We start from the raw sequence: 13,514 nt of genomic DNA on the forward strand, positions 1-13,514 counted from the left end.
TTTCCCTGGGCATGAGGCAAGTTGGCTATATTACTATTTTTTTCCTTTTTGTCTGCACAACACTGTTTTTTAGAATGTATCATACAAATACTGGGTAATTTGATCTGTGCTACACCCTTCATTTAGGTCAAGTTGTTCTGAAAGAGAAAAGGAACTTAATACTAAACAAAACCAAACTTCCTAATCCTGCCCCTCAAAAGGCAGATGATCTTGGTGCTTGAGCTCGTTTCTGCATAATCCTTAAGATCAAACTTCCATGCAATTGTCACACCTTTGAGACGTGCCAGCGAACCACCTCAGACATAACTTGCTAGACTTTTTCAGTCTGCATCAGATTAGTGAAGTGAGGTACCTAGGACTTGAATGACCTCTAGGGAATTCTACTTTATATGTGCTCGGTTACACAATTGTCCTCTTCTTTGCATGACTGCCTCCTTTCAGATATCATCATTATCGACGATTGCTGCAACAATTAAACAAGAATATTTGATAACTTCCTCATCAGTGATACATAAATTTATGACAGATCAATTAAAATGAGCGAATACTCTGTTTTTTTGTTAAATTTAATTCGGGATTTAGAGAGGCTTCTCAATATGTCCGCCTCTTGCTGAGAATATGGAGAGGGTTGCGGTACCATAGGGGTCACAGCCTTATTTTTGAAACACTTCTCCAGAACTGCCTTAGTACGATTGATTCTTTTAATTGTGGAGCTCATGTTGGACGCCAGTGCAAGCACAAGTCCCTTTCTTTACTTTAAAATATTTAAGTGGATGTACAACAAATTTATAGCAATCTTCCGGTATTCTAAGATACAAATGACTCATTAAGTTTATAAAGAAGAAACCTTCGTTCCAGCTACGATGGTCCCATTGAGAGGGTGTATGGAACATGCTGTAACACTCTCAGACGTTGGAACAAATCTGTTTTGCCTGTGCTGGATGTTCTCTTCTTGAACATTGTCTTTATGATCACTGCAGAAACATTAGACATGTACACACATATTTATTAACCAATAATTCTCATAATCCATCGGACCGGTGTATGAGTGCAATCGCATGTTTGGATGTGTGTCTGTGCGTAGTGCCTGTCCAAGTGTTGTCACTAAATCCAAGAAAATGGGTGAACCACCAAATATACTATGTTAAATATGCAAACAACATACGTTAAATGAAAACAAGATCAGTTTCTGAGGGGCAAAAAGTAAAAGGTATCTACAGCAACAAGCTTACTCATAGTCCACATGACAAGGAGAGTTGGAGTCTGGATAGAAATCTAATATATTGATTCCCTTGCTGGATGATGATCCAACTACATAAATCTGCCACAACACATCAGGGAAAAAAATTATTCTTGGCCGGAAAGTATAAACAAAGCAAGAAAATCACTTATGCAATAAACAAGAAATTTTGTTTGTGAAAAAATACAATAAGAATTGGTTATCAGCTCAAGGTTGGAAACCTAGCTACAGTAGTACAAGTTAAAGATATTAATGAGACAGCTGTTTTCTTTAACTAATTAATATTCTTCTAAAGAGGTATGCTTCTTAGAAATGAGCTATAGCCTGTAATGGATATGTGTATGATCATCTAACCTTAGGGGGTTCAATGGAATAGGTCAAAGAACTTAATCTCAACCATAGAGTATCTTTATAATCAATCCGGATAAAGAAGTAAATAAAAGGTCAAAAAGTCAAAAAAAATCGATCAGGTTAATAAAACAAATCTTACCGGATATGATGACATCCATGCTGGTTTTCTGAAGTATACTGGACTAACTGAATCACTTGACCCATCCCTACAGCATATTAAAAGAAACAAATTTTGACTAAATAATAAGTATACTATTTACTTGAAACTCTCATAAAGATAAGTCAATTATATTGGACACAGTAGTACTCACAACCATGCAGGGGGAGGACAATGAATATGGGTGACCTGGAAATTTGTAATATCAATAACACCTGACCTACAGAACATATATGGAAGAACAATCATTATTAAAGAGTTTCTGCAACAATTACCATACATAATCAACATAATCTTGATTTTAAAAAAGAGCATTCCGTCGTCCAATAATTACAGAAGTATAACTAAACTACGGGGAGTTGGGGACTTGACGAATAAGCCGGGAGTGAGGTTGTCATTTAACAATCCAAGCAACATAGTAAAAAGTATAAGAAAAACATAAAAGTAAGTAAAACCTTGATTGAGACTAATAACAATCAATTAACTGAAGTTGGCGGCGTCAAGGGATTAGACAATATAAGAACTAACTTTGATGGGTCAGCAATGGGATATCAGATACAAACATCAAGTATTTAGCATTACATAAGTGTTGGAAGATTCATATTATGCAAAAGCAATGTCTCCTTGCATAATATGGATTCCAAACATTCATGATCTAGATGTGAATGAGTCGATTTACTTCCCACTAGGTCTATTGGTGAACCATCTCTCCAGGGACTGTGAAAGGAGCTCCACTAGAAATATTCTTGTTATTTGCTTTGACTCATTTTCACTCATTTCCCCAAAAGTGGATCCCGCACTAATAGCTCCGAATAAATTAAATATGTGCATTAAGATATGAAGGCTTCTTATTCCACAACAACGAAGCACTTTTCACCATGCAACTTTACTATGCTAGTAGGAAGTAGTTCAACTAAATATATGAAGAAAGCAAATCAAATTTTTTGGAACCTACCAACCATCATCAAGATGAAACGCCAATTGGTATGGGCAATATGGATTGATGTCAATCGAGTGTATTTCTTTAGCAACAATACTTGTTTGTGCCTGTGTATATCCAAATGAACAGAAAAGATGCTCAAAAGCTTTAACTTTAGCTAAAAAGTTTATTTATTGCAAGAACTCTTCTAAGAGTGCTTATCTCCAATTTAGAGAGTGACTTCTATTTCGCATAATTTCAAAAGTTTGCATTAATATATGATGGAGTTCATTATGTGTGGCGTATGTCCGCATAAATAGGCACAACTATGCATTTAAATTAGAACAATCCATACAGTTAAACTGCAACTGTAGTTATCACATTAATGGGCTCTATAGAAAAATATATTAGTGGATATTTATACATCCAAGAAGAACTGGCGAGGGACAGGCAAACGTGCAAAGGTGTTTGGACCTAAATTAGGAAAAAAATTATTTTAAGTGATTTCATAATACCCAGTAATACCAATGTTTTTCATAGATAAACAGAAAACCCCCACAATATAAGCCATCTATTATGTATGGTCATCTAATTACAGTATAAAAAACGAGTTGCATTGGATAGCCTTACTGATAGTTTAACTAGATACCTTATTGACCTGTTTATATTTCCATATTGCATGTTCATGTTTGTTTTTTAAGAACTATACTAACACTGAAAGATGTTTACAAATTTCAATCAGTTATTAGAGCTAACTAAAAAGTTTAGACAGCAATTAAAGCTGCCAATTCTGTGTATAGCTATGAAGGATTGTAAAGGTCAGAATGTACTATTGACATATATATCTAATTATCTAGACACACACACACACAAATTTTCACCATCTCTGCAAATAATAATCTCAATAAAAACTTTGAAATAAAGACTTAAAAGAGAATTATATGAATTGACAAAAATAGATTTTGCGAGGGATGGGAGATGATAATTTGTGGAGTACATAAAATGTCGATGTTCAAGACTTATATTGGGAAACCTAGAGGAGAAGTGAGTTTATTCACGAAACAGATCGATATAGCTACTAATTAATATATACTGACAGTTTTGTAGCAGCATGGCTTCTGAAAGAATGTGCAAAAAATGATATTTTACATACCTTTAAGGATTTAATTTTATCCAGCATTGATGCTAGCTTTATCGATATCATAGGAGAATAACAAACCTGTAGGAATGATACACATTATTAGGTTGATAACTAGGTACACATTGACCTAGAACAACATTGCAGTTCTCTATTCTGACATTATTGGACTAACTATAAAATCCCTAGATAATATGCCAAACAAACATAAACGACAATAAAAAAAGGAAACACAAAAACAAGTGCACTGCTTCTACACAAGATCATTGTCTTGAACCAGAAATGTCCACATATAGTTGAATAGCTGATCATGCATTTATTTTATCAGTGTACAAGCTAATGATCTATGATATAAGCAATAATATTATGTACACAGCTTTGCTTTAAGGATGTGATAGCTAAGCTTGCAAATGACATTTTCTGCATCAAATTTCAAGCTTCCTGTTAATATATAATAGAGGATCTCATGAAGTTCTGCTCAGAAGACCTTGAGGTTTTAGGATATGTCACGAGTTTGAAACCTCCTTAACCCCAGTATTTCCCAAATATTTAAGACGGACACCAAGATTAATTATTTCCCTAAAGATGGGTTCCTAGTTATTCACTCTTCGACCCAAAAATGGGCTTTCGATTTAGGGGGGAGTGTCAATATATATACACATATATGTATATGTATATATTTAGAGAGAGAGAGAGAGAAAGAGCAACCACCGACCTCTTTATGGTTTTGAAAAGCTGCAGATGATCTTCCTCCTCGAAGATCCCACATATATATCATCCCATTCTTGCTGGCTCCAAAAATCATCTGGTTATTAAAAGAGCAATTAGATGACTCACGGATACGATTAAAGCATTCATGACAGTAGTTGGACCAATCTGTAGCTTGAAAATATTTCAATACAATATGAAGTTTAAATATTCTTTACGGATAAAGAATGCCGATAAACATGTCCTTTGTACGCATGTATCGTTATATGGTACACAGTAGCAACTCCAAGTCATATGCTGACCTGCTCTGCTACATCAAGTTGGATGCTATTAAGGCTGCTACTGGAGTTAGTGGTGAGTTCAAGACAAGGAAGTTCACTCGATCTTCTATCCCAGACATTAACTACACCATGGGTGTCGGAAGCAAGTAGCCTATAAAAGCAGATAAATGATAGCAGTGTAACAGATTAAGGAAACCAATTGAAATCAAGAATGCAAGACAGTTTTACAGGTACCCAAGGGGAAGACCATAGAAACTACAAAATAGAAATTAAGTACCTAGCATATACGCAAGACACAGTAGAATGTGGAGCTGATTTATTTTATACCAGTCTTATTAAATTTACTATTCAAATGACAAAAAATCTCGATCAATTTTACAACCCACAATTGAGGCACTACAATACTATTTGATATCTCTTATCACCTAAGTTCAGAAAAACGCAGGCACACACATAACCAGAGTGAAGGTCAATCGCTCTTTGGATTCAAGAAAAGCGACAAAAGATTACCTACCTTGAATCATCATGTAAAGTAAATGTTACATCTGATAAACCTTTGTGAACTCCACTGCCATGAATAGATACAGCAGACCTTATTCTTAATACCTGCATCAATGTTTAGGAATCCTTTTGTCATATTTCCAACAACCAGTGTAATACAGATTTTAATCAGTCCAACAAAAATGAAAAGTAAAAAAAAAAGAGGTACATTATGTAGTAAAGATAGCTAAGATTTATATATAATATTACAATTATTAGTCTTCTATCAAAATTATTTAAGTTGACTCGAAGTCGACATTTTATGAGTAACCTACAAGACAAATAGTTTCTAGTTAGAAAAATGTTTTTTTTGTAACCTGAATCTATTACAATGCTGGCGTCCTAAGTTCTAGTTTACCAAAAGTCTAAATATATTGTTCCAGGATCAAGAATCAAGTTTCCAAAATAGTAGGTATTGAATAATTGATGTAGCAAGTAGAATATCCAGTTATCCAACTTTTTTTTCTCGGCAATCGTCATATCCATAAAGTGGTAGCTTTGTTAATTTCCTTTACTTGCAATAAAATTTGAACAAGGAACTCACTTCTACTGGCTTTGAAGACACGTAACCAATATCAAATATGTAAACTTCACTGCTTCTCATAGATGTGCAAGCAACCTGCATGATTTAATATGAAGTAATAGAGATTAGAGAGAATATAACTCAAGAGCTGACAGTATTAAAAACATCAGCAAGACAATAAATTTATTATATATAGAACACACACTCCAGCAGAATGCCACATCAGTACTGTTTAGACGCAAACACTGAAAACAATAAATTTATTATATATAGAACACACACTCCAGCAGAATGCAACATCAGTACTGTTTAGACGCAAACACTGAAATTTCTCGTAAAAAAATAAACCACTTGGAAGATACCCGGGTACAGGAATGACAAACACATGCCTGAAAGCAGAACTTAACAGCTAATAATTAATTCAACACCAAACATGAAAGCAGTAAATAAGCAATATATAAAAAACTGTAACATAAGCACACTAATAAATAATTCAACACCAAACATGAAAGCAGTAAATAAGCAATATATAAGAAACTGTAACATTACCAATATGTATATGTGTATATATAGAAGACAACATCAAACAAGTTACACCTTATAAGTACACATGGTAAAGTTAATTGTACCATCAGCCCAGAACTGGCTGCTGCAACATATCCAATAAAGTTAGGGAAAATACTTATGTATAGGCAACACTAACAAAATGAAAAGCATATACATAGTTGGATGTCTAATATTTAAGTAGAGGCCAAGGTTCTAGTAAAACAAGAGAGGAAAACAGTGGACGATTGGGAGAGCCAAAGTGTTTGGGAAAGGTAGACAATACACATACAGGATCTGGTACAAGTTAGACTCGAGTCGTAGAATCTGGTACAAGTTAGCCAAAGCTTACAGATAAGTGTTAAGCGTGTTTATAGTAAAATGCACATAGTCCCAATGTTAAGCCTACTGTTAAGTTTTGCGACTTAACTCATTCTTAGGAACTAAGATGCCCGTACTTTCATCAAACACCCTAAGATTTTCACAGATATCTTGTTACCAAAAAATTGCTTATGCTGTTATACTTCTATTAGTCCAGAAATTTTAAATTGTGGTTAGTCTTCTAGATGTTGTGTAAGATAATTACATGACTCTTATACATCTGAATTACAAAGCAATAAATAGATTAAAATACATTTCAAGACATTCTTAACTCAAATAAATGTTATAACAGCTCTAAAGATGATTGCAATAAAAAACATTCGATAAAGAGAAAAGTCTAGACTAATTTGACATGCTTATGAAAAGCATTTGACATTTTAAGGCTGACAAAGAACACAAAGAATCAAATCATATCCAACCTCATCCTGATTAGCAATATTCCACCGAACAACATCAATTTGGTGACCAGTATTTATGTGCAGCAAATGTTTTGTCTCGTCTTCCTTGGGGTCTGCAGAATGAACAGATATATAACTGGAAATATGGTGGAGAGTTCGTGCCATATCCAAAGAACAGGCAAAAACTTAAACTAAAGTACAATCTAAGAGTTTCTAGTAAAAATCAAAAGGAAACCAGGTAGTTGCTTGGTTGCAAGTACAGTATGAAAATGAAAGCAGAAATGACACACAATATGATACTAACCAGCAATGATCCTTCCATATCATAACCCGCAAATTGAAAAGCTTATAAGAATAAAAAGTTATAGGAGAACGATTCCTTGCCAAAATTTAAGCAGTGAAAAGAACTATTTAATATTCAACATACAGTTTGACATTAAAGGTCATTTAGCTTTCCTTTTACTAAAAGTTACAAGTCAAAGGACAAAGAAAGCTGAAAAATATACTTGTTAGCTAATTTCCTAGGCAAAGTGTTCATGTTTTTTGCTTTTTAATTTCCTACTACATTAATACTTTCAGAAGTATTCAAGGATTCACTTCGATAAATCTTCATATTTAGAAGAGGGTTGTGGTGCTGTAGTAGTTCCTATATTCCCACTTTTTAAGATATTATATGAATTCCAATAACAAGAAATTTTCAATTGTTATACACATTTATGGTTTCTTTCATATTGATCTGTAAATTATTTTATTTTAAAAAAAGGACATACTGGAATCTCGACAATTGCTGAGAATACTGGCAGTACTGTGAAGATATAACTATACGAACCTGGTAAAAATTTAGTTGTCTGGCAATATAAAGTGTCAAAGTCATGAACTGTTAAGCACCCTAGTTTTGTCGCCGATGCCAGGTACACTCCCTGAATAAGATTGCATCAGAACTTCAAAAGTTTAACAAGCCAACTAAAAAAATCACAAATGAGAATTCAAGTCATTATTTCCGCCTTAATTTTGTCACGTCCAACACTTATCTTAATACAGTTAAGACAAAGTAATCAAACCAACCATGCGCAATAAAGAATATCACATACCTAATTATCAGAACTGGGTTAAAGTAATAGTTTATGCTAAAATGTTATCAGCACCATCCTGGTGCTGATAACATGGTCTAAAAAACTATTTACTGTTTTAGATACACATTTAAAATAAGTGAAAATGATATCAAAATCATCTTCTTGGAAGCATTGAAGTATAAGCTGCAAGATCCATGTCATGATGATGCCACAAAAAGGTTGGAACCTATAAAAGGGTTTCGTCAAACTGATCACTTAATGTCTCATCAGTTAAATTCTAGAACCATCTTCAACAGACTAATTTTTTCATCACTTCTTATTTTGGATCATGGAAAGATAAGCTATAAAATATCTAAAATCTACTGCAAATAAAGTAGGTGCATTCATTTGCATAGACATGTTGCTGGAAAGTACAATTAAAAAATTATATTTCTCCTTTTTCCTCAACTTGGAGATATAAATTGCAGATTTTTTAAGACTAATAAAGTGCTATGACAACTAAGTTTCTCATAACAAGTTGTAGACAATGCCAAATTTTGCAAAAAACACATGGAAAATTGAACACAAAAATATTCGTATACAAATCAATTAACTTCTGGAAAACCGCCTTAAAGTTTGCAAGTGACGTCACTTGATATTCTCCGAGACGTTCCTAATCTTAAAACATATCATGTACATGACATACTAATTCTTTGATTTGTAGGTACTCTTGATCTTCTACTTGCATTGAATAACAAAACGAAGTACCATTTATTTACCCAAGTGGAAATTTCATATCTTTCTGCAGGTGATTTTTTCATAAGAATGTAATGTTAATATAAAACTTGTTCAACATATGCACTTCAGCACTAGCTACCAAGTATATTAACTTGCATTTTCTTTCAACTTTGTTTAAAACTTACATGTATTGATGTTTACAGATAGCTGAATCAATTTTTTAAAACGAAATAATGACTTACACCAAAACAATTATTTAAGTTGCATATTGTACTTTAAATTCTCCAATTAAAATATAGAGTGCATAGATCTTTAGGAAATAAATTTCTTATTGAATCCTACACTACAAATTGATAGCGGACGCCTTGCAAAAATTATGGCATTGCATATTATGCATTCTCCTGTGGTAGCCACTAGCATAAAGAAAGCTAAGGTGTTCTTTGAGCAAAACCATGAACATGATTTGGGCTGTAGAGAATATTTTTTCTAGAGACTAACGCCTCATTTCAATGAAGAAATGAGCTATGACTTGCATATACATCATCAACTATAGATTTGTTGAATGTTTCAGATAACCAGGTGTAGTTGCCTACATCATATATAAAAAATGTATTCATACATGGAGCATATTTTCATATAAGCTAATAACCACGTCATATTATTAAAAATGTAGCTTGAATTGCTATGAAACACTGACATTGCAATCTTATGTCTTGCAAATGTATGCGCCAAGGATTAAGAACATAAAATCACTTCAATGCTATTGCTGTGAAAGTCAAGAAGGAGAGTTCACCTTGGAGTCAAGCTCTAGACAGGAAACACCATGCCTGAAGAATTGAAAACAAGATAATTTGATCAAGGCATGAAAAATATATTCAGTGTATGATAAAAATTATGCACTCGCTGCCCTCGGGAAAAAAAACAGTGTAAAGACATGGTATAAGTGTAAAACCGCATTAATTATGAGACAGGGTCATGCAAGTTATATGAATAGACATAAGGAATGTTGTGCGGAAAGAAAGAATTCACAAATTAGCTCCAGAGGTAAGAAAATTTTATAAAAAAAAAAGGCTTCTTTTCTCAATAAATTTAATGGTTACTAAATTTTAAAGTTTGAGGTTTTTAATGATGCCATTGGTAGTCTATAATAAACAACCAACCAACCAGCAAAAACTTTAATAATGTTACACACAAGATTTGTTGTCCTTGTACAGTTTTTAACTAAAACGATAAACTCTCAATGGTGCGTACATACGTCAAACCAAAGTGTGAATTTACTCGTTATGTTCCAGAAATACTCCCACTTCGACTTCTGATAGTTTAAGTTGCACAGCTGATGTACATGCCTCAAAATTTTGTTAAACTAAAAAGAACAGTTAATTTCTAAATCCCCACTCACATCAATTTTAAGGTCAACATGCCACACATTGACAATCGAGAGTCTAATCAGATCCTGCTAACAATATTACATATAACCTTACATATGTCACACATTAGACACAATCCCATGGTAAATGCAGAAAAGTATCGAATAGTACTACTTTCAAATAAATAAGAGAACATTTCCTATAAACTAGTGAACTGTACGAAAATCCCACCAAGTGAGTAAAACTTACTTTCCGAAGTTATGTAGGTCACTAATCTCCTCACCACCACTAACAAACCAACTCACCTGTACGCAATAAACAAAAACCCCTAAATTAGCTTCATTCCCGACATAAACCCTAAATTCCAATCCCACATTTCAAATTTACTCCATATACCAAAACACTAACAAAAAACCGTAAATCACAGATTAAACAAGAAATCTACATACATGAGTAGCACACGGCTCTCCATCTATACGATACGAGTGAGCGAATACTCCGGTCTACAAACATTCAATCAACACAATTCAGATCATCAAAAACACAATTACACACATCAACACACAACAAAATTGAAACTACAAACACCTGGTAGTATGATTTCATTAGTAAACTCGTTAAGTCACGACGATATCGAGGATCCGATTTGCCGTTCAATTCCACTAGCAGTCTTCTCCATCTAGGTCTACAATCAATAAATCAATCAATTATTAAAATTGTGATTTTGAGAAATAATTAAAAAGATAATAAGATTAAATTGATTAAAAAGGAGATTAATTAAATTAAATTAAATTAAATTACCTCAGCAGTGGCTTAGGGTTTTGAATTGATGGAGATAGAGGAACTACAAAGCTGTCCATTGTGTGACAAAATTAAAAGCAGAAAAAATGAAGTGTGTGTGTGTGTTTTATATGTGTTTTTTGTTTCCCGCCAATTTTTTTTGGGCTTGGTTTGGGCATATTGGGTTGTTATTTACCTGATTCATTTAATGGGCTTGTTAGTCCAAAAAGATTGATAGTTGATAAGTTATCCTGGTTTTATGAGTTAGGACCAGTAAAGTAAAGGGCCTCTTAGGCCCAATGTGAGTTAAAAGGCCCAAGTAAAGGTTCTGTTTTATTTTAAATATCTTTATATAAAATTGTGTCAAAAAAATTCAACAACCCGACAATTTTTTGGGTGTCGGGCCCAAATATCACTATTTGGAAAAAAATGGTCCTCAATGTCACTTTGGGATAAATGACCCCAAATGTCATTGCAAAACGAAGTTCGGTCACAGTTTTTTTTACTTAATTCAAAACGCAAATGCGCGTTACGTTTACCCTTTTTTAAAATTTTAAAAACCAAAACGCTCTTTCGTCTTTCGTTTTCATGTAAGTTAAACCCAAAACTGAGGTTATATTCTACTTATATTATGTACTTAAAACGCAAAACGAAATCGGGTTCAGCGGGGTTAAAATGTAAATTGTAAAGGTAAATGTAACTTCGGGTCTTGTTTATCTGTTTTTTATTACACAGTTTTAAAACTTGTTATTTGGCTTATAAATTATTGTAAAATTAAAACGCAGTTCCAAAAAATATATTTAGGGGACGAAAACGCAAACTGAGGTTTTGTTTTGACTTATTGACTTTTAAAAAATTAAAAACACAAAAAATGTTTTGTTTTGAATTATTGAAAATAAAAAAAGCAGTCTGAAGTTTTTTTTTGAATATTGAATTCTAAAAAATTTAAAACGCAGGTTCAAAAAAAGTTTTGATTTGATTTGTTGAATTTTATAAAACTTAAAACGTAGTTTCAAAAAATGTATTAAGAGGATGAAAACGGAATCTGAAGTTTTGCTTTTATTTATTAAATTTTAAAAAATTATAAAACGCAACTTCAAAATTTATATTGAAGGGATAAAAGCGGAATACGAAATCTTATTTTGATGTAAAAACGCAACACGAGGTCATGTCTTTCTCGGAAAACGTTGTTTCGGGTTGTGTTTTTATCAAGATGCAAATACACTCATTTTTCCAGCATAAGCTAAGGGAATTTATTTATTTTTACAAAAAAAAATCAAAATAATATTTTAAGCAAAAACAACCTACTAATTAAGTATCAAATTAGTAGCAAAACAAAAATTAGAAGAGAAACGATCAATATAGGTGTCTGATTTCAACAGTAATTTTAAACAAAGACTCAAAAATCTAATAAAATATCTCGACACGATTTAGAATAGAACGATCAATACAAGTCTCCGAATTTAACAAGAATTTTAAACAAAGTCTCAAATATCTAATAAATTATCTCGAAATAAATAACAACAATAGTCAAATTGCTTCATTTCTTTTCGCGCGATGCTTGAAAATCCATCGCATTCTTAAACCGCGTGGACTTTCTTCTTTCCTTCTTCTTCTCAACTTATTTGTCATGCATCAATTTTGGAAACTCAACACCTGATGGCCAACGAGGATCCCCTTTGGTCGGTATTGGTTTAAATACACCGTCATATACCTTTAAAACATTCTCCAACCTATAAAAATAGCCTACAAACCTTTCATGACTCATATTCAAATAGGCGCAACACGCAACCAAATGAGAACATGGGACTCAACATTTTGTGTGCATGTTTTGTGAACATTTGACCTCTAGATAATTGATTTGCAATCTTAACCCGCCTTTCATCAAAATAGTCCACGGTCTTCATAAACACGAATCTAACCAATGAACTAATCGGGAGGCTTTTAACTTCAAGAATCGCATTATTTCAACTTTCGACATGGTTGGTGGTCATGATGCCAAAACATTCCCCCCATCATGTGCCAAAGACCATTTCATCAATGGTTTATCCGTAAACAATTCCTCTGCCCGAGGCTCGACAATCAACATTTGCTCTCATAGATAATCAAACTTCTTATCTTGCACTTGCGAAGCTAAATCAACTAACCTATCCTTCAATCCCAGTCTCATATGTGTAACGCCCTCCAAACCCGGGTCAGAAGTTTGGGGTTCACAACACACACCCAATATATAAACCTGTATATAAAATATTATATGCATTGACCCTTCTTTACACAACCACGGATCGCAACAGGTTAAAGTACGAAAACAAGCCACAACCTTAACTTTTATTACATCGTACCAAATCCCAACTAGTTCAACTTACAACTGATAATAATATCGTTCTTACAATCTTGC

General features: G+C 33.3%; 1 protein-coding gene across 2 annotated transcripts; it reads right to left on the bottom strand.

Annotated features, from left to right (window-relative positions):
• On the bottom strand, positions 1 to 11,218 carry LOC141659434 (uncharacterized). Of its 2 annotated transcripts, none has more exons than XM_074466297.1 (18): positions 11,138 to 11,218; positions 10,925 to 11,021; positions 10,786 to 10,839; positions 10,586 to 10,641; positions 9,763 to 9,796; positions 8,009 to 8,099; positions 7,201 to 7,292; positions 5,879 to 5,953; positions 5,309 to 5,400; positions 4,816 to 4,945; positions 4,521 to 4,610; positions 3,821 to 3,886; positions 2,704 to 2,795; positions 1,906 to 1,968; positions 1,731 to 1,797; positions 1,233 to 1,321; positions 848 to 974; positions 1 to 463 (listed from the first exon to the last, which is right to left on the bottom strand). In XM_074466297.1, exons 1-18 carry the CDS (start codon positions 11,194 to 11,196, stop codon positions 386 to 388), a joined length of 1,452 nt encoding a protein of 483 aa, XP_074322398.1. In that variant the 5' UTR covers positions 11,197 to 11,218; the 3' UTR covers positions 1 to 385. The 2 variants fall into 2 exon arrangements, with proteins under 2 accessions (XP_074322398.1, XP_074322397.1); XM_074466296.1 differs by having other exon boundaries at positions 1,903 to 1,968.
• Positions 11,219 to 13,514: the final 2,296 nt, after the last annotated feature.

This window comes from Apium graveolens, chromosome 5, assembly GCF_009905375.1.
Source record: "Apium graveolens cultivar Ventura chromosome 5, ASM990537v1, whole genome shotgun sequence".
NCBI lineage: Eukaryota > Viridiplantae > Streptophyta > Magnoliopsida > Apiales > Apiaceae > Apium > Apium graveolens.